The following is a 27,537-nucleotide window of genomic DNA, read 5'->3' as shown; positions in this document are numbered from 1 at the left end:
TTGCACGCCGTGCCGGACTTCACAAGGTGCCACTCGCTAACATCGCTTGCCACCAGCGGTCTGTTAAGGCCACGTGGGTTGATCTTTGTCTCTGTGTGCCATACGCCCCTGGCAGTGACCGTCCTGGCGATCTTCCAGGACCTGCGGGTGGACGTGGATCTGTACGCGCTGCTCTTCGGAGAGAGCGTCCTCAACGATGCCGTGGCCATCGTGCTTGCATCGTGAGCCTCCACACACACGCACACGCAAAGACAAATATACCCCGTGTAGTCCACATACGGAGGCCAACAAGGCACACGGAGGTCGGTGCGGACAGAGTTTGCTTGCGTTCAACCAATGCCGCTGGAATCGTGGACTCCTGGGAGGCCAGAAGGCCGATGGGACACCGGAGGGCCACATATGGGAAGGAGGTGAATCGTTTGCTTATTCATTCTCCACACCGGCGCTCGCGATCATTTCATGTTCGACGTTAACTCGCCACCCTGCCGAGTTAACACAGTGGCGAGATGTGAATTACCTTGCCTGGTACGCAGGAGGTCGTGGGTTCGATACTGACCCTGACGCCTGCTGTATATTTGGAGTTTGCACGTTCTCCCCGTGGTCATGTGGATTTTTATCTGGGGTCCTCCGGTCCCCCCCCCCACCACGTTTAGAATCAACGTCACGCATTTAGAGTATTCGGCCGATTTAAAGTTCCACGTGACGATGAGCCCACTTCGTTGATCTCTCATTCGTGATGGCCAGGTCGCTTCTGATAAAGGGGCTGCGTAGCTGAGTGCGGCCTTATCTGGTGAAACCACAAATTATTTAGAAAACATTTTTGGGTTACTTTTATTGAGTTGGATAGTTCAACGGGCAACCTCACAGCTGGCGGTGTCACCTGAAGTGCTGTGATGACCAGTCACCCCCCGCTCCCCGCGCCCCCCACACAGCTCCATCGCGCTGTACAGCCCCGCGTCGGGGAACCCGCACTCGTTTGACGCCAGGGCCTTCTTCAGCGCCGTCGGCCACTTCGTGGGCGTCTTCAGCGGCTCCTTCGCCATGGGGGCCTCCACCGCCGTGCTCACCGCCCTCATATCCTCGTGCGCGCACGTCTTGGTGCGGGCGGCGCTGTTGTCGCGCGGTGCTCGTCGTTCAGCCCCTATCGCCGCTCCGAGAAGTCTGCAAGGCGCAGGGTGGGTGGTCCCGTTCGCCGCCGAATCTCGGGACGCGCCAGCGGCTCGGCGTTACGATCCATGGGCAGATGGCCCCGTAGGTGTCCACTGCACATTTTTGTCATTTGTTTTCCACTTTCCTCTCTTGTCTTGTCGTGCCAATGTGCTCAAGTAGTGCTACATGTCGTCGTCAAGCTGTTCCCTGTCAGGTCCTCCTCTCTTTCTCGTTCCTTACATTTTTCCGAACAACAACATGCTTGAAATGTTCCTGTTGTTGTCCATCCCACGTGTGTCCAAATAGTGCCATTATCCTTCTCATCACTGCCTGCAGCATCAGCTTGTCTTCTTCTATGTGCAACCTGTTTCTTGCTTCTGCGTTGATCACTCTTTGGGTCAAGTTGAGATGCAGTATCCTTCTGTAGCAATACATTTCAAATACTGACCAAAAGCGGTTAGCGTTGTTTTTAAAGACATTGTACTCACCGCAGAGAACTGTAGCGACACGACCGCACTCTATGACAGCTGGCGCCAAACTGTGCCACACGCCCTCCCGCATGGCCTTGTGGGAGCTTCGATACGTCTTCCGACCTGAAGACGTTGTTCTTCCGATCCCGTTCCGACGACGTACACAAATGGGGAAGGGTTAATCGGCAGTGACGCCAGGCCATGAGCAACTCGACGAGGCGGCGGTAACATCCTTAACCGCGCGACCTCCGACCTCGGCCGCTGCCCCCCCACCCCCCCATCGCCCCTCCGCCCCCCGCGCATCTCACATCACCAAGTTCACGAAGCTGCGGGAGTTTGTGCTGCTTGAGACGGCGCTGTTCTTCCTGCTGTCGTGGAGCACTTTCCTGCTGGCCGAGGCCTGCGGGATGACAGGTGAGCGACCCGCACTGCACCGCCGATCAACATCAATCATCATCATCATCGTTTGAACGCGCACAGCTTTAGCGACAGATTACTTGCCATAATATTGGTCGCGAAAGCGCTCCTGTGGCCGTCTGGAACGCTCTTGCTTCCTATATTAGGAATACACTGTGGAGCTGTGCACTTTTAAATCGAGATTGAAAACTCACTTCTTTTAGAACTGCGTCTTGTGTTTAATTGTCCTTCCCCCCGCACCTCCGATTACCACGATTGGCTACGTACGGTGCGAAAGAAGGTCAACATACATACATAGATAATGGAGTGTTTTTTTGGGTTAGATTGCTTCAATCTAAATGTGCCGTAAACCCACCTCCCCACGACGCAACCGATTAGTAAGAGGTCTCCGTTGTGATCGTGGTGGTGGTGTTGGTGGCGGTGGTGCAGGGATCGTGGCGGTGCTGTTCTGCGGCATCGTGCAGGCGCACTACACCTACAACAACCTGTCGGAGGAGTCGCGGCTCAGGACCAAGCAGGTGCGGCACGGGGACACTGGGGAGAGAGGGGGGGCATGGGGAGGGGGCATGGGGAGGGGGCATGAGGGGGGGGCATGGGGAGGGGGCATGGGGAGGGGGCATGAGGGGGGGGCATGGGGAGGGGGCATGGGGAGGGGGCATGAGGGGGGGGCATGGGGAGGGGGCATGGGGAGGGGGCATGAGGGGGGGGCATGAGGGGGGGGCATGGGGAGGGGGCATGAGGGGGGGGCATGGGGGGGGCTTGAGGGGGGGCATGGGGGGCATGGGGGGGCATGGGGGGGGCGAGGGGGGGGCATGGGGGGGGCGAGGGGGGGGCATGGGGGGGGGCATGGGGGGGGCATGGGGGGGGGCATGGGGGGGGCATGGGGGGGGCGAGGGGGGGGCATGGGGGGGGGCATGGGGGGGGCATGGGGGGGGGCATGGGGGGGGGCATGGGGGAGGGGGCATGGGAGGGGGCATGGGGAGGGGGCATGAGGGGGGGGCATGGGGGGGGCTTGAGGGGGGGCATGGGGGGCATGGGGGGGCATGGGGGGGGCGAGGGGAGGGCATGGGGGGGGGCATGGGGGGGGCATGGGGGGGGGCATGGGGGAGGGGGCATGAGGGGGGACATGGGGAGGGGGCATGGGAGGGGGCATGGGGAGGGGGCATGAGGGGGGACATGGGGAGGGGGCATGAGGGGGGGCATGGAGAGGGGGCATGAGGGGGGGCATGGGGAGGGGGCATGAGGGGGGGGCATGGGGGGGGCTTGAGGGGGGGCATGGGGGGCATGGGGGGGCATGGGGGGGGCGAGGGGGGGGCATGGGGGGGGCATGGGGGGGGCATGGGGGGGGCGAGGGGGGGCATGGGGGGGGGCATGGGGGGGGGCATGGGGGGGGGCATGGGGGGGGGCATGGGGGGGGCATGGGGGGGGCATGGGGGGGGACATGGGGAGGGGGCATGAGGGGGGGCATGGGGAGGGGGCATGGGGAGGGGGCATGGGGATGGGGCATGAGGGGGGGCATGGGGAGGGGGCATGAGGGGGGACATGGGGAGGGGGCATGGGGGGGGCATGGGGGGGGCATGGGGGGGGCATGGGGGGGGGCATGGGGGGGGCATGGGGGGGGCATGGGGGGGGGGCATGGGGGGGGGGCATGGGGGGGGGCATGGGGGGGGGGCATGGGGGGGGGGCATGGGGGGGGGGCATGGGGGAGGGGGGGGGCATGGGGGAGGGGGGCATCGCGTCAAACGAGATGAGAGGGGAGAGGTGGGAAGGGCGAGTCACGGAGGGTTTTGAAGACCGCCAGTGCGATCTTGAAATCGGTCCGGGGGGGGGTGGGGGGTGGGGGGGATTGCATTGGGAGCTGGTGAAAGGATCGGAGCGTTGGGGGGCGATGTGACCACGGGCGCGGGCGAGGAGTCTCGAGCAATGGAGCGTGAAGGTCGCGGCGCAAGGGTCGGGAGGCGTGGGTCCGCGCTTCACGGGGCCCAGCTCGCGTGTCGTCGTTTCTCCTTCCCCTCCTCCGGCACGTGCAGTTCTTCGAGTTGCTCAACTTCTTGGCGGAGAGCTTCATCTTCTCGTACATGGGCCTGGCGATGTTCACGTACCAGCACCACGTCTTCAACCCGATCTTCATCGCCGGCGCCTTCGTATCCTCCGCCAAGCACCGTTCCGTTGTTGTTTTTATTTTATTTTCCTTCCTGCCGCGTGAAAATGTTTCATAGCCAGAGGCCCCCCACCCTGTCCCGTAGGGTCGCACGGTGAATCGGGGCGACCGCCTCGTGCCACGTGCTTTGGTGTGGGGGGGGGGCTTCCCTACTTCAACGTCATGGTGTCAGATGCTACACTTCCGGTTTAGTTTGAAGGCGTTCGTGGCACAGGTGACCAGGGCGCTCAGGGCTTAGAGACACGGAGCCGCTGGCATCCTAGGGGGTTTGAAATCCGTGTTTCTGCTACACTTCCAAAGTCATGAAACCAGGTGCTCAGATGTAATGGGTTGATGATCTCAGCCTGGTCAGCAATGATGGCGTTACAAAGTCGGTTTGATTCTGTCTAAATTGAAATTCTGAGAAGAAAAAATGTTGATGCCCGTGAAAATTGTCAGCCAGCAGGGGCTGATGATTGCCATGTAAACTCCAATTGACTCATTTACGGTGTCATTTTCTTTTATTTGGGCAAGGTTGAAACATCACGCAACACTCATTTCGAATATGAGTGAAGCAGACAGCGTAGTACTAATGATCTCGTTCTCGCAAACTGCAGTATTAACCAGGGCGGCCCGCCGGATTCTAACCACGAACCTCTGCGACAAGGGGCGGTGCCACCCCCCCCCCCCCGCCAACGACCACCCCTCCCCGGTCTCGAATGGACGTTGATTAAATCTTTGATCATGAATGTGATCGCAAAGTTTTTTATCCTTGACCCAGGGCGCTCTCCTCTTCGTCCTCGACCGCACCGACCCCTCCCTCCTCCCCCCTTCCCTCTTGCCCCCCTACAGCTGGGCATCTTCATCGGCCGAGCGTGCAACATATACCCGCTCTCCTTCCTGCTGAACCTCGGCCGTCGCCACCGCATCGGCTGGAATCTACAGCACATGATGATGTTCTCAGGTGTTGCGGGGGTCGGCTTCATGCTCCGTCGTTCACCGGGGGGCGGCGGGGAGGGTGGGCGGGGTGCGTGCGGTGACAGGGCCTGGGTGGGAGGGTCGCGCTCGTCCACCCAGGAAAGTGATCGTCGAGTCTCAGGGAGTTTTTACAGTCGGCGGGGAGAGCCGGGCGGGGGGTGGCGGGGGCTAGGTCAAGATGCCGAACCTCCGATTAGCGCGGTTGGCCACGTACGGGGCAAAAGCAGTTCCACATACATACGTACAACATTCATGTACATACTAACAACACGTGGTACAACCCCAACAACGCACGTCCGGAGGGCTGTACCACACGCCTCGGTGTTACCGCAGTTGCTGTTGTTTACCTCGTCGTTGTCGTCGTCGTTTACATTGTTGTTGTTGTTGTTGTCGACGTGCCACCCTCAGGCCTGCGTGGGGCCATCGCGTTCGCTCTGGCCATCAGGAACACGTCCCTGCCCGCCCAGCAGACCATGCTCACCACCACGCTCTTCATCGTCTTCTTCACCGTCTGGTTCTTCGGCGGAGGCACCACTCAGATGCTCACGTGGCTCAACATACGGTGAGGGAGGGCTCGATGAAACGCCATTCTTGTCACTGCTCTCACTGTTACGGTCGTTAAATGTGGCCAGATCGTGACGCAGCAGCCCAACCGAAGTAAAAAAAATGCTAATCTTAATATTCAATCTAGATCTTAAGTTTTCGTGACTGCAGTGATCCATACTCTTTAGTTTTTTCAGTAAAGTCACGTAGGTATAAAATGAAATAAATTTAAAAAATAATTAAAATCTTAATATTGGCGACGAAAACGGTGTACGTTTTTAGTTGATACAAAAACTTTTGAATGATAGTATCATCATCAGCAGTAGCAACAGCAGCAGCAGCAACTGCCTTCAGTGTATGTATGTTGAACTTCCTTTGCACCGTACGTATCCAGCCAACAAGCTAAACACGAAGCAGTTCCAAAGAAATTCATTTTCAATCTAGATTATTTAAAAGTAGACAGCTCCAGTGGCTTCCTAATATCGGAAGGAAGAGCGTTCCAGACGGCCGCAGAAGCGTTTCTGAAAGCGCCGTGCGATGCGGTGACCGTCTTTGTCAAGAGCCGCTGCTGTGAGGATGAGCGGAGTTCACGTGACAGTTTATATTCCTCGACGAGACCAGAGAAAACAAGAAGCGGAGCACGCGGATTCGGGAACGTCCGCAAGCATCGACTGCTAGGGAAAGCAAGCTGGGCATGACGCGTCACGGCTAGGAGGGACGGTGTTCGGTGGTCGAGACTGATGATGGAATGCCAGCCAAAGGAGAGAGAACGCGCCCGAGAGCACGTCCATCGTGGACGTCACCTCGTGTGCAGCACTCAAGACCTCGACTGTCGCACCCGCAAGTCCAGCAGTGGATAGATAATGATTTAACGCCGATTAACGATGACGACGATGACGACGATGACGACGACGAAATACACCAGGGCTGAAGTTGCTCATTTGTTCCTTTCGGTGCGGCTCGCTTGCCCGTTGGCAGGAAATTTCCACCGGGGACGAGAGAGAGAGATACGGCTGCAGAGAGCCTCGTGCGGAGCCCAGATAATCTCCTCGGCACGCCCACGGCCACCACCTGCGAGCTCGTGGCGGCAGCCACAGTGTCAAAAAGAAAAACAAATCCCTCTCTCCCGCGCGCACGGCGGGGGCGGGGAGGTGGGGGAGGCACGCACTCAAAACTATTTTGAGCACGGGATATTAGTGGCGAAGCAGAGCGGCTGCGTAGAGTGCGAAAGAAGTGCAACGTCACACACACACACACGTCGGTTTTCCGCAGGTGATGTGATCATTTTCGCCGGGCGGTAGTGGCTACGCACATGGCCTGTGTAATCCAGCTCCGTGTGCAGGGCAGCGAGTGGTTGGTGGATCGTCGCTCGCAGATGTTGTGGAACTCCGTTCCTGTGCACGTCGAGGAGGTGCCCCCGTACCCGTCCAGTGCAACATGTGGACTCCGCCTGCTCCCTCTGCATGGGGATAGCGTGTTTCACCCTCGCACGTGTGGGGTTTTCTCCGGGCGCTCCGGTTTCCTCCCACGTGTAAACACTCATTCATTGGCCGAGAACAACCGTCATATATAGAGGACCGCAGAGCTTGGGGCAGTTGTTGGTAGCGCCAGCTCACCGCCTGGTGGTTGCTGCCTTCCCGCTTGTCTGTGGTACCTCCTACTGGCGCCTCTGAGTCCTTTTTTCTCTCTCTACAGTTCATCAGGAACTGCGATTTTAGCAGAGATAAAGTCTGTGTCTCTCTCTCTCCCTGTCTGTGTGTGTGTGTCTCTCTCTCCCTGTCTGTGTCTCTCTGTTTGCATCTCTGTCTGTGTCCTCACTGCAGTGTGGGCGTAGACCCGGACGACGACTCCTTCACAGAACCTTCACGCAGAGTGAGTGTGGACCTCACCACTCCCACCCCACCACTCACGCACCACCACTCACGCCCCACCACTCGCACCCCACCACTCCCACCCCACCACTAGCACCCCACCACTCACACCCCACCACTCCCACCCCACCACTCACGCACCACCACTCACGCCCCACCACTCGCACCCCACCACTCACGCCCCACCACTCGCACCCCACCACTCACACCCTACCACTCCCACCCCACCACTCACGCACCACCACTCACGCTCCACCACTCGCACCCCACCACTCCCACCCCACCACTCGCACCCCACCACTCGCACCCCACCATTCCCACCCCACCACTCACGCCCCACCACTCGCACCCCACCACTCACACCCCACCACTCCCACCCCACCACTCACGCACCACCACTCACGCCCCACCACTCGCACCCCACCACTCACACCCCACCACTCACACCCACCACTCCCACCCCACCACTCCCACCCCACCACTCTCACACCCACCACTCCCACCCCACCACTCCCACACCACCACTCCCACCCCACCACTCACGCCCCACCACTCGCACCCCACCACTCACACCCCACCATTCCCACCCCACCACCCCCACCCCACCACTCACGCACCACCACTCACGCACCACCACTCACGCCCCACCACTCACACCCACCACTCCCACCCCACCACTCCCACCCCCACCACTCCCACCACTCCCACCCCACCACTCCCACCCCACCACTCACACCCACCACTCCCACCTCACCACTCCCACCACTCCCACCCCACCACTCCCACCCCACCACTCACACCCACCACTCCCACCCCACCACTCCCACCCCACCACTCACACCCACCACTCCCACCCCACCACTCGCACCCCACCACTCGCTCTCCCCAGTCATTGCGATTGTCCCCTGTGCCACCCTGCTGCATCGCGCAGGACTCGTCCCAGGGCCTCGGGGGTCGCTCCACCAAGGAGGACAGTGCGTGGCTCTTCCGTGCGTGGTACAACGTCGATCACAAGTATCCTCCTGCAGCGCACGGTGTTCACGGTGGGGGGCGGTGGGTTGGAGGCGGGGGCAGTGAATGGTGGGGGGAAGGGGATGGGAGGCAATGTGCAATTTCTCTCTGGGTTGGGTGCAGATGACTCAGAATTGGACTGCAGCAACATCGTCCCGCCTCCTGCAAAAAAACTTGGCAGGACCCCTCCTCATGAAAATAAAAAGGTGTCGAGACTCAGCGAGGCTTTGCTGGATACCTGTGAAAAAGAGCTTTGCAGCTCATCGGATTCCTCCAGTATAAATAAATGTTGTGATTCTGGGTGAGGGTGGACGGCGCCGGTGATGGCCCCGCGGCTCCTCGTAGTCCACCAGCTCGTGCCACCGCTTGATCGATTGCTCGATCGCTCGCTGGTTTGCTTGATTGATCGGTCGCTCGATCGCACAATTGCTCGAAGGCTCGATCGCTCGCTCGATTGCTCGATTGATCAATCACTCGCTCGATCGCTCTCTCAATCGCTCAATCGCTCTCTCAATCGCTCACTCAATCGCTCTCTCAATCGCTCGCTCGATCGATCGCTAAATCGCTTGCTCATCCGTCGTTCCTCCCTTAACGAGCTCGCGCCCGCTCAGCTACCTGAAGCCGCTGCTCACGCACGCGGGGCCCCCGCTCACCGCCACCCTGCCCGGCTGCTGCGCGCCCCTCGCCCGCCTCCTCACCAGCCCACAGGCCATGCAGGTGAGCGAGTGCGATTGTGCGAGTGTGCGATTGTGCGCGTGTGCACGTTTGTGCGCGTGTTTGGAGCGGCGGCGCTGTGGTTTGGCACGCTGCGCTACCGACCCAGCGGCACGCATTTGATTCCCGCTCATCGCCAACGTCAGTGACGAATATTTTAACCGGCCCTGGGCCTCCTCTAGGTCGACTCAGCCTTAAGTGAGTTTCTGCTGCGGTGTGTAGAGCGACAGCAATACTGGAGAGGCAAAGGCAATCGGGTGAGGTGCTGGCTTAATCAGGCAACTCTTGCTCACGTAAATTGTAAATTTTTGCTTCCGTATCCAGCCCTTAAATTTAGCAAAAAAGGAAGAATGGTCAAAGGGTCAATGGTCAAAACAGTCCCCGCCATCATCCGTCTGTGGTCAATAAACTGAGTCGACCTTTGTACTAATTGGCCGTGTCGAGTGGTGGCGGGTTTAACGACACGCATTTATATTTGCGCGATCTGACCCAATTAAAAATAAAACCCCTCTATTATGGAGTTGGGCCAATGTGAACGAGTGGTCGCTGTTAAACGAGACACACCGAGCCGTGACAGCTCTCGGACTCGCCGTGCTGGGGTGGAGGAGGGTGGCTCATGTGATGCCCTCGTTATCACCACCGCCACCGCCACCGATGACCCCTCCGTGTGACCTTCAGAACGAGGGACGACTTCGCGACGAAGACGTCGTCATCCCAGAGACGGAGCTGTCATTCAACATCGGGGGCGGAGTCGATCCCAGCCACGCCCACCGGCACGCCAAGCCCCGCAGCGACGGCAGCGATGGCCAATCAGAGCGCGGCGCCTTCGGGGGCCCCTGGGGGCCGGGCGCCCAGGAGCTCCACCCCACCCACGTCACGGCCCCCTACGGCGGTGACCACGCCCCCTACGGCGGTGGCCCCGCCCCCTACGGCGATGGCCCCGCCCCCTACGGCGGTGACCACGCCCCCTACGGCGGTGGCTCCGCCCCCTACGGCGGTGGCCACGCCCCTTACGTCAGTGGCTCCGCCTCCGTGGAGTTCAGCTCCGCCCCCACGGACTTTGGCTCCGCCCAGACGGGATCAGGGGTCAACACTGGCAGTGTGCCCACGTAGAGAGAAGGGCCCCCCGGGGTCACGGAACACTGATGAACTGTGACGCGGGCGAAGCTGCCTCCATCGCAGTTGCCGCCCCGTCTCACCCCTCCGCTTGCCTCGTTTTCCACGCACATCGACGTCACTTCGTTCAGTTGTCGTTCAGTTGCAGGAGCTGGCGGTAACGGTGCCCGTAGCCGTGACCAAAATCGAGGATTTGTGAAAACGTGTTTAGATTTTCATTTTTTTTTATTTCACTTGTAACAAACAAATAAACCGGTCGCCCGTGTATCTTCTCGCAGTCGCTCGCGTCTCGCCGGGTTTTCCCGAGAGAACCCTCATGGATGACCTCGTTGAAGCTAGCCGCGCGGCCGAGACGATTTCCCTTCCTTTTCAGTTTGTGTCCAGTAGACGCGATTCGGTGATGGGACGTTAGAAAACGAAAATCGACATTTGCAGTGACCGGCGCCGGAATTGTTTAGCGGTTGCGGCGTCACCTCGCGGCTCTGCCCGGCTCGTGGCTGCGTTTGTCCGGGAGGCGCTCTCGTGAGCTCAGCATAAAAATCCGCGTCAGCGTTGGCAGCAGGCGAGCGTTGGTGCGGAGTTCAGTTTTCTCGCAGCAGGCAACTTCGAGCAAGACGTCTGCATCGTTCGCTCCTCGCGGTGTCTTGTGGGTCCTTGGACAACAACAACAATACCGACGATATTTATCATCGACCTGTTCGTTATGTTCGCGCTGCAGATGTCAAACTCACGCCTTTCAATGCTGCCGTCAAACCGATCAATAAATTTACGACAGAAATTGGCCACGTCGGTAGTCACGATCCCGAGCGAGGTTGAAGCCACCGGGCACGGCCACAAAGCGAATCGTCGCGTCGCTGGGTAAACGTTGCATCGCAGCCACAATTGACCTCCACCGGCGGTGGCGGTGGCTTGGGGAGACCTTCATCCAGCAGTAGATTGACCACGTCTGGTGATGATGATGATGGTCCCGCAGAAAGCTCAGCACAGGTGCGAGCGCTCGAAAGGAGGCAGTGCCGAGTGGCGCGCTGTGTTTTTAGCGACCGCAGGAATGCACGCGTCCACGCGCGAACGTGCGAGCGCACAGAGTCGTCACCGAGTCATCAGCTCGGTGGCGGCTCCGATTTCCCTCCACGACGATTTGCACTTGCGCCGCGTCGTGCGGGGCGCGCGCGTTGGGGCACGAGGGCCTCGTGCTGGTGCGTAAGAATACTTCTGTCCCTCTTCTGTCGTCGTCGTCGTTGTCGTATAAAAACTTGGTGGGGCGACGGGCCCCCCCCCCCCCCCTGCCTCCGCACGTGTCCAAATACTCGCGACGGATTCGAGCGAAGGCACCGACTCGTCATTGGCGGAGCTATCTCGAAAATCTAATTTCTGTCTTGAAAACGAATTTATTTAGAAATAATTTTTGTGTTTAGTCTGTTGTCCTTCCCCCGAACCTCCGATTAGCGTAGTTGGCTACGTACAGTGATGCAAAAGAATGTCAACGTACGTACATTACTTAGAGATGCGCTTCCACATCAACGTGGGGGTTGACCTGGCGGCGAGTAGCGGGGGGGGGGGGCTGCTGTGCATCCCTTTTGTTTTCTGTCTTTAAAAGTCCCAGCCACCTTTCACCCGGCCGCCGCCACGGGAACATTGTCACCACAAAGGGTATGCAAGTCAACCACGCCGCTCCGAACGGAACAACGAGGAGGGGCAGTGGCATGGCCGGGTGGTGGTGTGGCCGGGTGGTGGTGTGGCCAGATGGTGGTGTGGATGGTGGTGGTGTGGATGGTGGTGGTGTGGATGGTGGTGGCATGGCCGAATGGTGGTGTGCTTGAGTGGTGGCGTGGCCGGGTGATAGTGTGGCCGGGTGACAGCGTGGCCAGGTGATAGTGTGGTCGGTAGGTGGTGTGGCCGGTGATAGTGTGGCCAGGTGATAGCATGAGTGGTAGGTGATGTGGCCATGTGGTATATGATCTTTGCCGTTTGTTGGAGAGGTTCGTGGTTCAAGTTCCGCTGGCTGCACCGGTGAATACTGCCGGTCGCATTAGCCTCTAGGTCCGTGCCATCTGCATCACAGTGGCCGCTATAGACCCCCCTGGTTGTTATTACAAACGCTGTAGGCCACCCACGTGCGCTGGCGGCATTGTCCGAATTTACAAAACTACTCACAAATGACTGAACTGGAATAACCAATAACACCACAGCCTCATGCTGGCAGACTAATGCCCACTTTCGTGTTGCATACATCTTGTGGTGCACACGGACAGCTGCCATCGGGGGGTCCCCTCGGCTAAGATGAAAAGTGCAGCTGGGCAACGGAACGATTGAGGTGCGTTGTAAGGCGCTTCGAGATGCTGGGGCATTTAAGCACTCGGACTCACCCTAACCCTTACATGAACAAGATTGGGCCTTGCGACAGTCTTCCGAAGCGATAGGCAAGCGACGGTATCGGTGGTTCGGAACTGTTTACAAATGCAGGGTACGGAGCGCCAGCGGGTGGCTCGCTCACATCATACCACGCAGCACCAGGGTTACCCATTGCATCGGATTTTGTTAAAATGTTTTAGTTGATTCCCCGCGTCTGCCTAACCCTCGACTCGAAGTTGTCTCTCCGAGCCCCAGAGATGTATTCAGGGGATGAACTTCGATCCGAGCGTAACTACAAGACTCGCCACACTTGAACGCAGTGACATTCCCCTCCCGTAACAGGGCCAGGCAGACATTTTAAAATTTTAAACATTTACATAAAACAAAATGTTGTAAATAATAATATCAAAGTATATGTACGTGTAACCCTAACTGCCGCACGGATGTCACGGTAAGTCTTTGATACCCTAATTGTTGTACTGCCCAGGCATAGAAGTGGAATTAAAGGTAATTGATTTAACGGAGTGCTGCTGTTGCAGATGAAATATTATTGGTTAATCCGCAAATATGTTTGGCATGTTTGCCTCTGCTCTAGACATACATTGTGTGTGTGTCCTGTGTGTGCGTCTGTGCGTATGGGGAGCGGTGGGGGAGAGGTTAGCGCGCCTGCACTAGAAGCCCGATGAGTTCGATTCCCGCTCACGGCCAACACCAGTAAAGATTAACTAAGCCGGTCCTGGGCCCCCCTCCCCTAGGTCGACTCAGCCTCAAATAAGTACCCATCGCCACTGGGGAGACAAATGCGGCCGTGTGCGGTGCTGCATTCTCCCCACTCCCCCCCCCCCCCTCGTGTGCTGTGTCGGCCTTCATAGGTGCTCGCTAACAGCACTTGGCCCAAACGTCAGTGTCAGGCTATACGGGGATCGTTGTCTTTGTGAGTGTGTGTGCACGTGCGTGTCAGTATAACAGCATAGTGGAGGGGTGTCGTAGTGGTTAGCGCACTGCGCTACGAACCCGGTGACCCCAAGTTCGATTTCCGCGCATGGACAACATGGAGTGGCGAATAACGAAACAGAGCCTCGGCTCCTAGGTCGACTCAACCTTAAATGAGTACTTTGGTGCGGAGTATAAACTTCAACACTGGGGAGATAAAGGCGGCCGGGCGTGGTGTTGACCACACCGCCCCCCTCGCCTGCTGTATCCACCTTCACAGGTGCTCGCAAACACCCCCTTCCCCTACAGCCTTTCAGAGGCTATCCCGGGTGAGGTGGATCTTTTATCTTTGGCTTCGTGGTGATGATGGTGGTGGTGGTGTGCATGTTTAAATGCATGTGTGTTCCCCGGCGACCCGACATATGCTCTACGGGCAATCTAAGATTTAAATAAACATCGTGTTTCCATTTTGGAGAAAGTCCTCCTTGTTGTCGTTGGTTTGTTTTGTTCCGTCTGCGTCGAGGTTTAATCCCGACGGGCAATCCCCGCGGGTTTATCCGTCGTCTTCCAAACAGTTCTAGATTTGAAGCTTTCGTGACCGCAAGGACTCACACTCTTAGGTTTTTTCGGTAAAGTCAGGTAGGTAAGGTAAAAAATATTTTTAATGAAAGTAAAATAAAAAATCACGACGTTTCGGAGGCAACACAAGCTTCCGTCTTCAGGTGGAACCGTCACAGCACGCTTGCTGTATCAAGTGAAGAGAAATCCAAGAGACCCGACCTTGTGTGTATATATACTGGTTGAGGGGGGAGGAGCCAGGGTAGGCCCCTGGATCGGAGTTTTTTGTTGTAGCTTTAACAGTTGTTGTGTGCTACACTTTCTAAACATTATACCCGGTACACATCAAACGGTAACAACAACAATTGCCGCAGCTCTGCCGTCCTATAGCAAATGTCGTGAAGCAGTACAGGGCGGTCCAGATGTCCCGTGAGCCCCCCCCCCCCCCCCCCATTTCAATCTATAAAACTTACTATATTTTTGTAATAAATCTTTATTTTAAACATAAATGTACATGCTAAAGAAAAAATGTTAGAGGTCAATTAATTGGGGGGGGGGGGGGGGGGGTCACAAGACATCTGGAGCGGTGGCGCAGTGGTTAGCGCACTGGACTACAAACCCGGGCGACTCGCGTTACAATTCCCGGCCACGGATAACATCAGTGGCCAGCGCGTTACGTGGAACTGGTCCTGGCAACCCCACCCTCTCCCCTCACCAACAGACACTGAGTGACCAGCGTGGCGAAGTATGGACAAATCAACCCCCCATCGCAATTACAGCCTGAGGGAGAGGGGGGGGGGTGTTCATCCAGCAGTGGATTGGCTGTAAGTTTCATATCCACATTGACGTAGTCCATACCCCGTCTTGTTTCTCATGATGAAGGTCGCACTCGGTTTCTGCTCAGCGTCTCGAGACACGCTGGATATACAGGGCACGTAGATGCTGCGTAATTGTCTTCTAGTGGATGAACTCGCGTCGATCTCCGGGCGTGGCAGCTCTAAACAACGGGCGCAAGTTTCTTTCCAGAAGAGGAGGCTTGCCATCACAAAGACAAAGATCCCCCCCGTGTAGCCCAAAGAGACTGTTGGGGCAAGTGCTGTCAGCGAGCGCCTATGAAGGCGCTCGAGGGGGTACCCGTTTGATGCTGAGTCGACCTAGACGGAGGCACAGGACCGGTTCAAATAATCGTCGCCAGGATCGTGGCTCACGCACAAACGAGACGTGGCATGATCCCAGAGCGTCCGTCGCCTGTTGCCGAGGTTGGCGGTTCGAACTCTATCGGCCGCCCTGGTTATTACTACTTCTTGCAGTGTTAACCGTAAAGATACTACTTCCCGTGACGAGTAGGAAGACCTTGTGTGTGCCGGTCTTGTCAAATGCGACGAAATGACAGCGCAAATGATACTGAATTGGTGTTGCACATCGCAATACCGATTCATAACGCACAGTGAGGCTTTTCCGGGTAAAATAACCGTCATAATTGATTATTACTCACAATGTTCAGGCACGAAGGATGACAACAGTGACGAGAACAACGAATGTTGTGTACGTTTGTTTGGACTTCTTTCGCGCCGTACGTAACCAATCGTGCCAATCGGAAGTGCGGGGGGAAGGACAACAAACGAAGTACAACAACAACAACAACGCAGTTGTCAACAAATCCATTTTCAATCAAGACGACTTCAAAGTGCATCGGAGCTTCCAGTGGTTTCCGAACATCGGAAGGGAAGAAGCGGCCGCAGCTGAGAAAGCGCCGCGCGACGATGATGACGACGATGATGACGACGACGATGATGACGACGACGATGATGACGACGACGATGATGACGACGACGACGACGACGACGATGATGATGACGACGATGATGACGATGATGACGATGATGATGACGATGACGACGATGACGACGATGATGATGATGACGACGATAATGACGATGATGATGATGACAATGACGATGATGACGATGATGATGATGACGATGATGATGATGACGATGACGACGATGACGATGATGATGACGATGATGACGACGATGACGACGATAATGACGATGATGATGATGACGCGATGATGATGACGATGATGATGACGACGACGACGATGATGACGATGATGATGATGCCATGACCTCCGTCTTTGTTCAACGGGCAGCCAAACGCCGCCGCCGCCGCTGCTGCTACTGCGAGGATGCCCGGAGTTTGGAGTGTGTCGTGACGGTGACTCATGCGAAGTGCTCACGGCTCTCCGCCACCGCATTGCCCCCCCTCCACCCTGCACCCCACGGTTCGTCCTTGTTCAGATCCAGAGGAAGTTGCCCCGGGACGCCGGACAGCTGAGCGGGTATCCCGCGACGTTCATGACCTCACGACACAGCGCCTGGACCACGCGCACCCTCTCGGCGCTCAGCGTCCTCCTCCAGCCGCTCAGACTCACGTTGGCGTCCCTGGGACTCACGGCGAACGCGGGACGGGGTCGCGCCCGGGACGGGAGTCGAACCTGGGCGCCGTCGCCCTTCGGGGAGGGCGCCTCCACCAGCGCGTTGAGCAGCGCCGAGGCGTCGGGGCTGGGAGGGAGGCCGGCGAAGGTGTAGAGGGAGGAGAGGGAGCGCTCGGGGTCCGTCAGGAAGTCTTCGTAGCGCAGCAGCAGGTACCTGGCGCGCAAACGGGACAGCAGTACGGACGCGTTTTTTTCCATTGGCACAGCCGAGCCGAGCTGACGCGGGGGCGCTCGCGGTACGGGTGGGATTCCACCAGCTGTTAATCAGCCAAAGCAACCATTCGGGTAACCTAGTAGGCCACTCATTCTGCCACCCAAACACTCAGACACTCATTCACATACTAACTTGCCGATACACTCATCTACTTACCTATACACGCACCCACCCACTAACCTACCTTTACATTCACCCACCCATACACTCATCCACTCGCTCACCTGTGCCGTAGCCAGGGCTCCAGGATTCCCTGTTGCACTCCCTGAGCAGAGCTCCTGCACAGCACCTCCATGAGATTCCCCGTGAAGTCCACGCGAGAAAGTGGTGGTGGTGGTGGTGGATTCTGGTATGGGACATTCCGCTGCTGCTGTGCAGGGCGCGCATAGTGGCGGTTACCACCACCACCAGCAGCAGCAGCACGGGCAGCAGCAACGTCACCGTCAACACCAGCGAAATGATCTGCACCAGCAGCGCCAGCACCAGCAAAGTTCGCATCAGCAGCACCAAGAGCAGCAGCAGCAAATAGATCAGCAGCACCGGCAGCTCCTGCACCAACCCCAGCACCACCACCACCACCACCAGCAGGGGCAGCGGCTACGGTGCTGCTGGTGCTGCTGGTGGTGGCGTTGTAGCGCCGCGGGAGGAGCAGGGAGCGCGCCAGCTGCGCGCTGTCTCGCGCCAGCGCGCGCCGCACTCGCTGGCGCGAGGCGGCGACGGCGCGCGGATCCCGCAGGAGGTGCACCACGCGCACGTCCAGCGCGCCGCCACGGCCCTCCTGTCCCTCCTCCTCCTCCCCCTCGTCCTGCTCCTGCAGCAGCAGCGGCCTCAGCGCGTGCAGCTCCAGCAGGCGCACGTCCTTGACGGCCACGACGCCGAAGCGGCGGCACTGCTCCTCCAGTTGGCGCAGCGACACGCGGGGGCAGCGGCGGCCGCACGCCGCGCCGCCGCTCCTGGGCACAGCCCCGTGCCTGCTGCTGCTGCTGCCGCTGTCGCTGCTGCTGGTGTTGGTGGTGGTGGTGCCGGTGGTGGTGGTGGGCATGGGGCAGAGCGCTTGCGAGCACATGACCTGGTACGTGGGGGGGGGGGGCAGAACAAAATGAAAATACACAACGCCTTATCTGAATTTAATTCGTATTCACGTAAACATTCGTAACGCGCGCGCGCGCAGCGACGGGTTGCGTTCACGCTCAGCAAAACGGAGAGAGAGAAATGTGAAGAGGAAGACTGAGAATGACGGAAGAGCCGCCAAGGAAGCCGGCAACATCGTGCCGACAATTTCCCAATCTCTGTGTGCCCTCGACGTACAAGTCCCGAGTCGTTTGGCCAACTCTTCCCAAATGAGTTTCGAACCAAACTCCGGGACTCCTCCACGTGTCGCCAGAGCCAGCCGAACGCCTCCTCCCCTCTCGCCCAAGGGGGGCCACGTCCCTCGCGTCTCGCCAAAGATGCGAGCCACCAGCCGCCCTCCGCTCGCTCCGTCTCAAACAATTCGGCTACCTTTCGATTTAAAGCTTTCGTGACTACAGGGATTCATCTTCTTGGTTCTTTCGGTAAAGTCACGTAGAAGGGAAATAATAAAAATATAACATTATAAAATAAATAATGTTTTCTTTTTTTTCTTGTATTATTTCCCTTCTACGTGACTTTACCGAAAGAACCCAGAAGATGTATATTTATACTCTCTGGTTCTTTCGGTATCAAGTAAAGTTCATAGTTCATTCTGACGGTGACGCCCCCCCCCCCTGAGTAGAAGACCCACGGCACCGCCACCTGTCCGCACCTTGTTACGCTGCCATCCGAAGAGGAGCCGCGCGTCGTCGCGACCGCGGATGAGCGGCGAGAGCGCCCGAGAGAGGCGGCACTGGAAGAGGTCACGAAGCAACTCGATGGCCTTGGGCTGGAGCTCGAGGGCCCCGCGGTCAGGGAAGGCCCTCCACAGGTGCCACAGCGGCTCGAACATGTAGAAGACGGCCGGGTGCTGGTTCAGAAGCTCCCCCACGAACGAGGAGCCAGACCTCCACGTGGTGTGGATGTACACGTGGCGGCGTGCACGCGGCGCTGCAGCTTCTGTCTTTGCTCGTGGTGATGGTGGCGGTGGCATCGGGTGTAAAGCTGTTCCTGCTGGTGCTTCCGCTGCTGCTACCGCTTGTGGTGATGATGATGAGGATGACGACGACGCAGAGGGCGACCACCCCCGGGCGAGTCGCTGCTGAGTTCGGTACCACGCGGCCGTGGCGTTCGAACGCCGCGGATTCGCGTCCTCGCACGGGTCGAGTAGGAACGCGGCGCCGGCCACCGCAGCCGCAGCCGCCGCGTCTTTGTTCGCCCAGCGACGCGAGGGAGTGAACGCACCCTGAGTCCACATGAGGAGCACCGCGAGGCCCATGGAATAGGCTAGCAGTAGAGCGAGGAGAAGCGAAAAGACGCACAGCCTCGCACGCATTGCGCGCCCCGTTTCCCGGCCGCGAGGAGTCCACAGGGCCGGGTTCGATCAAGGCCGGCGGGGTCTTGTGCGGTCTTGCGAACGATGGAGCGAGCGAGCGATCCAGGGAAGTGACGCGAATCGAATTCAACTTTCTGTTGCGGGGAAAAAAGGAAAAGGGTGTATCCGTTATTCGACCACGAACTTGTTTGTAATGATCGATACGACGAAGAGGGACACACGTGTCCTTCCAAGACGCGTCGCCTGCGTATTCGCGACCAGGAGAGAGAGAGAGAGCGTTCCACGATCTGTGATCGTTGTCCTTTCTCCGCACCTCCGATTATCACGGTGGGCTACGCAAGGCACGAAATAAGTTCAGCAGACAGACAATAAACGCATGCGTTCGAGATGCGGTGAATGCAATTAAAATAAGCCACACGTTCATTATACTCACTTCCAACCACAGTTACAATCATATCAAATTACGGCTACAATCGTGTCCAACAACGGTTATGATTGTACTTATTCTTTGGTTTTTTTCGGTTAAGTCACGTCTAAAAATAAAAATAAAATCATAAATTAAAATAACAAATTACGACGTTTCGATTGCAACACAAGCAATCATCAATGAGCTATGATCAAATCCATTAACGGTTACAATCCTGTCCCGTGATTGCGCGCTGCTGGAATCCGAGCACTGACTCGGCTCTCTCGCCGACGCAGTGAGTCAGTCCGGACAATTTTGAAATAATCAAATGGCCACATCTACTGCTGCCGTTGCGACGAAGGAAGGGGAAATGAGTGCACGTACAGGCAGTGCTCTTCCTGTGCGTGGGTGTGCGTGTGTATGTATATAGAGGCGTGCAATGGGGAGCGGTGGTGCAACGGTTAGCGCACTGAGGCCACCCAGTTCGATTCTCGCTCACGGCCAACAATAACGAATATCTGAACCGGTCCTGGGCCTCCCCTAAGTTCGATTCTCGCTCACGGCCAACAGTGACGAATATCTGAACCGGTCCTGGGCCTCCCCTAGGTCGACTTAGTCTCAAATGAGTAACTGGCGCAATGTGTAAACATCGCAACTGGAGAGACAAAGGCGGCCGGGCGTGGTGCTGGTCACCCACCCCCTCGTGTGTCGTGCCGACCTTTATAGGTGCTCGCTTACAGCACTTGCCCCAACAGTCTGTTAAGTCTATACGGGGGATCTTTGTTTTTGTATACACGCGTGTGTGCGTCTGTGTGTGTGTGGAGGGGGTTTTCATTGGTCGCTCGCTAACAGCACTTACCCTAATAGTTTACTGAGGCTATACAGGTGAACTTTGTGTTTGGGGGGGAGCGGTGGCGCCGTGGTTGGCTCACAGCGCCACCCGAGTTCGATTCCAGCTCACGACCCTATAACAGTGGAAGCGAACAATTGAACAAGTTCCACCTAGGTCGACTCGGCCTCAAATTAGGAGGCCGCGTGGCGTGTCAGCGTCAGAGCGGTGTAGGCCACCCAACCCACAGGCGTTCATCACAGCCCTTGCCCCAGCAGTCTGGCCCAGGCTACACGGGGGATCTTTGTCTTTGTGTTTCGCGAGTTTTTAGCAGAAGCAGGTCAACCCTGGGTGCACGCATATCTGGGTTCATCTTTGACGCACACAACGACAAAAACCCCTGCCCCCCCGCGTAAGCCTTAACAGACTGTAGGGGCAAGTGCTGTTAGCGAGTAGCAGCACCTATGAAGGCCGAAACGTCACACGAGGGGGTGGGTGGCCAGCACCACGCCCGGCCGACTTTGTATCCGCAGTGGCGATGTTTAGAGACCAGGTAGCTTCTGAAAAAGAGCTATTTTGATCAGTGGACCTTACCTGGTAGAAGAACAAAAATTTGTTCAGTTTATGTTGCCAAACACAGTGAATTAATGATCAACTCGTTACAAGTGGCAATATAACATATCTGGCTGTGTTGGGTGGTGGAAGGTTTTAATAAACACAACTTCGGTAACTTGGCTAACCCCGTGACATCTGTGAAAAGGATCTGTATAGCTCATCGGATTCCGTCAGTATGAACACACATTCTAAGTGTGACCCCCCCCCCGCCCCCCCAAATACATCGTACATTTTGAAGAACTTTGCTTTGTTAAAGCGTTCGTTTGCACGACTGTGGGTGGAGGAAGTTGGAGGAAGATTCGGGTCAGGGTTGGGGGGGGGTCTGGGTCTGATTTCCGTAAGTTTTCACCACCTCAGTGTCACCCAACCTCCTCCACCCCCCGTGTCTTTGTGGTTTCCGCACCGCGCTAAATCACGAAACGGAAAACGTCCCCCGCATGTTTTGTTCCACTTTTTTTAGTATTCGTCGACGCTCACTGTATCGGCGGATCTCGGAAGCTAGGCAGGTTTTTTTATTTTGGGGCCTGAATATCACCCCGCGGTTGGCGAGCACCTCGCATTTGAAAATAACAAGGCGCGTGACGTATAGTGGGCAGCAGAGAGCAGTTGCAGAAAAGATCCCCTGCTGTGCCGTGCCGTGCTTGTATACTTGGGGGCGCCACGGTGGCGAGATGTCAACTACCTCGCCTGTAATGCAGGAGGTCGTGGGTTCGATCCCGACCCTGACGCCTGTACATTTAGAAATTTTCGTGTCTCTACTCCCCCCGTGGTCGCGTGGATTGTTCTCTGGGTCCTCCGGGTTTTCCCTCCACATTTAGAATTCACGTGCGTTTAGAGTATTTGGCCGCTATAATTTTCCACGCGATAAACCACCTCGTTTGAGCTATCATTTGTGGCCAGATCGCTTCTGAAAAAGAGTTATATGGCTCAGTTGGCCTTACTTAGTAAAATAAATAGTTTATTTTTTTTTAAAAGTTTAAATATCTTGGGGAGGTATGGCCAAATAGCCCCCCCCCTGCAACCCACACCGCGTGTCACTCTTAACAGCAACAAAATTTTTTTGGTATTGTTGGGTAGTATATTTGAACCAAAGGTGGAGGTGCCCAGGTAGCTCAGGGGTCAAAGTGCTGAGCCGGAACAGCTGAGATCCTGGCTTTGGAACCGGATTTCTGTCGCCTGTAATGCGACCGGGCTTCTCACGTGCATCGAGTTGATGGTCTCAGCCCGCTGGACAGTGACTGCACCCACACACACACAACAATGTAGCACGTCAGATTCGGCGTGGTTTACATTAAAATCTGCCGAATGCCAACTTAGAGAGGTAAACAGTTCAGGTTGAGAGCCGTGCCCCCGTGGGTCGATGATGATGATGAGCATGAGGATGACCGGACAGCCAATTCTTGTCAAGATGTTGCCACTCAATCGCGGCCGTCTGTCGCCAGGGAGCTCGGTGTGGAATGTGGAATTTCCACCACCCACCGACTTCACCCGCGATCAGGTAAGCAACTTCGTACGATGCTGTGAGGATCGGTTTGTTGATGGGTACAAAGCCGAGAACAGGCAGAGTAGCCTTTTCATCGAATCTGGCTCTCTTCACCTTGAATTCAGCGAGCGTTGTGTTCTTGTATTCCCCATCTCCATGCAGCTTAAGGAAGTGTTCCCTTAGTTTTGCCGGTGCTAGACTAGAATTGCTCAACTTGGCATTGCAAATCATGCAGTTAGGACGCTGACTCCCATCACGTTCCGTTATACATGTGAATCCATATTGTACATATTCGTCCGACCACTTTCTTTTTTTGCTCGACATAGTTAGTATGAAGGGATTAAAATATTAAGAAAGTAATCACACGACGTACCATCACGACAGTCACAAGTCGACTACCGAGCGCACCAAATTCCCTGCAGCACAGATAGGCCAAGCGATGTAGCGTGATCACTTGCAGCCAATGATGGCCAAGCCGAATGTGTCATCACGAATCATATAAGTCGGGTGTGTGTCTTAACCGCCGCCGAACCCCTGAGACTGACTCACCGAACCCCTGGGGTTCGATCGAACCCAGGTTAAGAACCACTGGCCGATAGATCATCCTAGAGAGAACGGAATGGGTGGGGCATGCATAATACAGTGAAACTGCTCTCTTATCTTCATTATACAGGTAGGAACAATATGTTTCACACTGCCCACCAGGGATTTTTTGTCTGTCTGTCTGTCGTGCATAAATAAATATATAATATAAACAGCCCTTTGATTGGTGGAGACCTACTGCCGGGTACGGAGAGGGGAGGTGCCTAAGGGAGAAGGGTCAGGGGAGGGTCTAAGGGAAGGGGGATCAGGGGAGGGGCCTAAGGATATGGGGGGGGGGGAGGGGGTCAGGGGAGGGGCCTAAGCAAGGGGGAGGGGCCGATAGTTAAGGGGGCTGGCTACCTGGCTGGCTGCCTGGCTACCTCAAATCAAGTTATTTTCTACACAGGTAGGAACAACAGGCTCCACACTGCCCACCAGGGATTATTTGTCTGTCTGTCGTGCACGAATGCGCTGTCCAACCAAGTTCCTACCTGCCCACTCCGAAGGAACGTGTTTATTTGTGACCTACCAATGTCTGCAGCAGCCAGGATCAATCGATGACAATCCTATTAGCTGCAGATATTTAACAGATGAGATGCGTTGCACCGTTGATCCCTCCTGTTTGATCATGTATACTTCTCTTGTCCGTATGCATCTGTGCAGACAGGTTTTTTTTGCGGTATCAATGCGGATAAGAGGAGCGGCGACCTACTACTCTGTAGAGCAGGGTGGGGAACATTTATTCTGCCAAGGGCCATTTGGATATTTATAACATCATTCACGGGCCATGCAAAATTTTCAACTTAAAAATTAGCCCGTTATAGTTGGTCAAACATTTAATTAACTCGCCCCTAATACGATGGCTGGAACTGCTTCTCTTTGGTGAGGCGTGTGATGATGTTAGCTGGTATTGATGTTGTTGCTACTCGCAACTGCTTTTCCAGGCTTGCTCCGAGATGTATTGAATTTCGAGTCCCGCCTGCGGTTGCCTTGGCAGGGCCACACTAAATGATTTCGCTGGCCTTGTACGGCCCGCGGGCCGGACTTTCCCTACCCCTTGCTGTAGAGTAACATCGGTATAAACGCTTGTTACAATATGAACAGCGCATTGAAAACGCGAACTATTTTACGTGCTGTTTACAAAGTGTGTTCACAAATTTACACTGAGAAACACGATGATTGACAGAGGGGTGTTCATTATTTTTTCGAGTATATTGAAATAGAGGTACTGCAGGTAAGTAGTTTTCAGTTTTAAAGGCAAAGTTTAACAAGACAACACCTGCCACCATCCTTCAAACCCATTGGTGAAAAATAGCAAAGTTGTTGTTTACATTACAATATAATGTTTATGCGAGAGCCGAGGGGCTTATGGGACCCCGGGGTCCCGCCATAAGGTTCATTATTAGGACAAAATAAGGCGAGATGGGTTTGACATATTAAGAGTAATTAAAATGTTATCATCAATCTTGTACAAAAACACTGCCCCTTTCTGCATATTTACTGCGTCCTCAGATGGATTGTGTCTGTGTGTGTATATGTATACGTGTCTGTGTATATATGTATGTCTTTGTGTTTGCCTGAGTTTGCATCTATGTATCTGTGGTAGTGTAGCAGGTAGCGCTATGCTGCGCTACGAACTGGGCGAACCGAGTACGATTCCCGCTCACGGCCAACACCGGTGACGATTATCTGAACCGGTTATGGGCCTCCTCTAGGTCGACTCAGCCTCAAATGAGGACCTGGTGCGGTGTGTAAAGATAGCCACTGGGGAGACAAAGGTGGCCGGGCGTGCTGATAGCCATACTACCCCCTCGTGGAGACGTATTTGTATTTTAGTGTAACATCATTTGCCCAAAGTCTGTTCAAGTCGAAAAGGGTACTCCTTTGCATTTGGTTTGTGTGTGTGTGGTGCCCTCTGCTGACCGCCGTCTCTCCCCGCAGCTTCTGCATCAGCTGTAGTAGCAACAACATCATCATCAGCATCGTCAGAGTCATCAGCAGCAGGAGCAGGAGCATTAGCTTCAGCAGCAGAAACACGTTGCCAGCAACAGGCAGCAGTATCATTCGTAGAAACAGCATCATCAGCAGAAGCTATTTAATCAACAGCAATTTACCGGACAGTTGTGATTGGTCGAGCAACAGTGTGACGTTTCGGAGGCAACACAAGCTTCCGTCTTCAGGTGGGACCGTCACAGCACAATAGCTGTATCTCACTTGATACAGGAACAGTCACAGCACGATAGCTGTACCACTTGATACAGCTATCGTGCTGTGACTGTTCCACCTGAAGACGGAAGCTTGTGTTGCCTCCGAAACGTCGTGATTTTTATTTTATTTTACTTTTATTAATTTTACATTTTTACCTACGTGACTTTACCGAAAAAACCTAAGAATATGAATCCTTGCAGTCACGAAAGCTTCAAATCTAGGTGAGTAACCCTGAACCCGAACTTCCAACCCAAACTCTGACCCCCCCAACTCAAACCCGAACCCCAAACCGCGACCCAACTCCAACCCCAACTCTATTTCTAACACGGCCCTAACTTTAACCCAAACCCCGACTCTAAACACCCACCTCCACTCCAACCCTAACTTCAACCAAAACGTGGCACATCCCCGGCTAAGCGAACGGGCGACAAAAAGTACGAAACAAAATTCGACGTTTCGGTTCCGACACGTGCGCCGGTCAGGTTTCGAGGCCGATGTTTGTTGCCTTGCGATGATGTGCGGGGTCCACGGAATGCGGTCGCCGTCTCTGTCGTTGCGATTCTCACACCGAATAAGAGGCCACGATTTGTTGCTGGTTGGAACCACCTGGTTCCACCAGCCCACAGGGGATTATTGTGTCCGTCCGTCCGTCGTGCATCGAAAAATGGGAGGGGTCGGGCTGGGTGGAGAGGGGAGGGAGGGGAGGGGCTGGGTGGGGAGGCGCTGGGTGGGGGTGAGAGGGGTAGGGCTGGGTGGGGAAGGGAGGGAGGGGTTGGTGGGAGGGGTGGTGCTGGGTGGGGAGGGGCTGGTCACCCCGTGGTGCCCTTATAAAACTCAACGTTTAACCTACTCACGCCGGCTTGTGCCCGCCCTCACAGTCGGGCATATTTACGGAATACACCACGCCGCCGTTGACCCTGGCCATTGACCGAGCAACCCAAAGTTCCTACCAGCTCCCTCCGCAGCAGGAATGTGTTAATTGGGGGGGGCGCCTCTTGGATGAACACAAACCCGAGCCCCCTTCTTCCTCTCTCGCCACTCGGCCGGCAGGAGCAGCCAGGAGCAGCCAGGTGTAGGCCACCGCAGGTACGGTACCCCGCGTGGATGGACACCCCCGCGTGGAAACATACCCGAGTTCGCTGCTGGTTGAGTGTTGGCGATCCTGCCAGCAACAAATAAAAACACACAGCCCTGTGCCATTGTCTTTTCACACGCACCTCCGCTGATCAACGGTTGGGTACGTAGGGTGCGAAAGAAGTTTCAACGCAGACGCGCACGCGTGTCTTCTGTACAATGAGAGTGGAGACAGCAGCAAGGAGGGAGGGAGAGAGACGGAGAGCTGCAGACTGACACCAGGGGCACCTTCTCGAGGGGAGGGCAACGCAGCAGCAGCAGCGCATATGCCCCGTACCAACACGGGGAGAGCGAGGGGAGAGACACGAAGGCAGATCACAACCTGTGCCGGCTGGAAGACCTACCGGAGGTAGCTTTCGCAAATGTAAAGAGGAAAGTGCTCTACTCCTACATGGTCCGGTCTCACCAACAGGACACCCTGAGGAACCACAAGGACCATGCCTGGAGGAGAGCCCTGCCCTGCATCTCTCTGGACAGGCCTCGCTGGAGGCAACTCTACTCCAGCCCGACGTACAACCGCATCGGTGACCTCAGCTGGAGCATCGCCCACGGCACCGTCACCACCAACGCCTCCCTGGCGTGCTTCACCGACACGTCCCCGGAGTGCCGGTTCTGCGGTATAGTGGAGACGGTGGCGCACCGATACGTGGAGTGCAAGAGCCTGGACTTGTTGTTCAAGGTCCTGAGAAACATCCTCCTAAGGTTCAGCCTCCACTTCTCCCCGACGGTTCTCATCTTTGGATTCCCGAAGGGCGACAGATCCCAACACCTTCAGGGGCTGGTCAACGTGCTCGTCGGCTACGCCAAGCTCGCCATGCACAGGGCGAGGAAGGTGGCGTGGAGGGGACACGTCCGGCCAGCGGCCTGG

At 56.2% G+C, this 27,537-nt stretch overlaps 2 protein-coding genes across 2 annotated transcripts in view; one reads left to right on the top strand and one right to left on the bottom strand.

Moving 5' to 3' along the window:
- Positions 1 to 14,175, top strand: part of LOC144946998 (sodium/hydrogen exchanger 9-like) — a 52,410-nt gene extending 38,235 nt beyond the window's left edge. Inside the window, 11 exon segments of the mRNA XM_078876098.1 lie at positions 116 to 221; positions 933 to 1,076; positions 1,930 to 2,033; positions 2,466 to 2,554; positions 4,067 to 4,180; positions 5,029 to 5,140; positions 5,563 to 5,716; positions 7,521 to 7,569; positions 8,500 to 8,582; positions 9,191 to 9,296; positions 9,972 to 14,175. Of these exon segments, the coding sequence (XP_078732224.1) occupies positions 116 to 221; positions 933 to 1,076; positions 1,930 to 2,033; positions 2,466 to 2,554; positions 4,067 to 4,180; positions 5,029 to 5,140; positions 5,563 to 5,716; positions 7,521 to 7,569; positions 8,500 to 8,582; positions 9,191 to 9,296; positions 9,972 to 10,406 (1,496 nt within the window). The 3' untranslated portion in view covers positions 10,407 to 14,175.
- A 1,944-nt stretch (positions 14,176 to 16,119) lies between these two features.
- LOC144946927 (carbohydrate sulfotransferase 7-like) lies at positions 16,120 to 27,025 on the bottom strand. The gene is made up of 4 exons (XM_078875996.1): positions 27,014 to 27,025; positions 18,750 to 19,546; positions 17,191 to 18,035; positions 16,120 to 16,906 (listed from the first exon to the last, which is right to left on the bottom strand). The coding sequence occupies exons 2-4, from the start codon at positions 19,410 to 19,412 to the stop codon at positions 16,552 to 16,554; spliced, it is 1,863 nt and encodes a 620-aa protein (XP_078732122.1). The 5' UTR covers positions 19,413 to 19,546; positions 27,014 to 27,025; the 3' UTR covers positions 16,120 to 16,551.
- Between the last annotated feature and the right edge of the window lie 512 nt (positions 27,026 to 27,537).

The sequence above is a fragment of the Lampetra fluviatilis genome, chromosome 43 (genome assembly GCF_964198595.1).
Source record: "Lampetra fluviatilis chromosome 43, kcLamFluv1.1, whole genome shotgun sequence".
NCBI lineage: Eukaryota > Metazoa > Chordata > Hyperoartia > Petromyzontiformes > Petromyzontidae > Lampetra > Lampetra fluviatilis.
The sequence above is the reverse complement of the archived record's forward strand: the minus strand, read 5'-3'. Positions and strand labels throughout refer to the sequence as shown.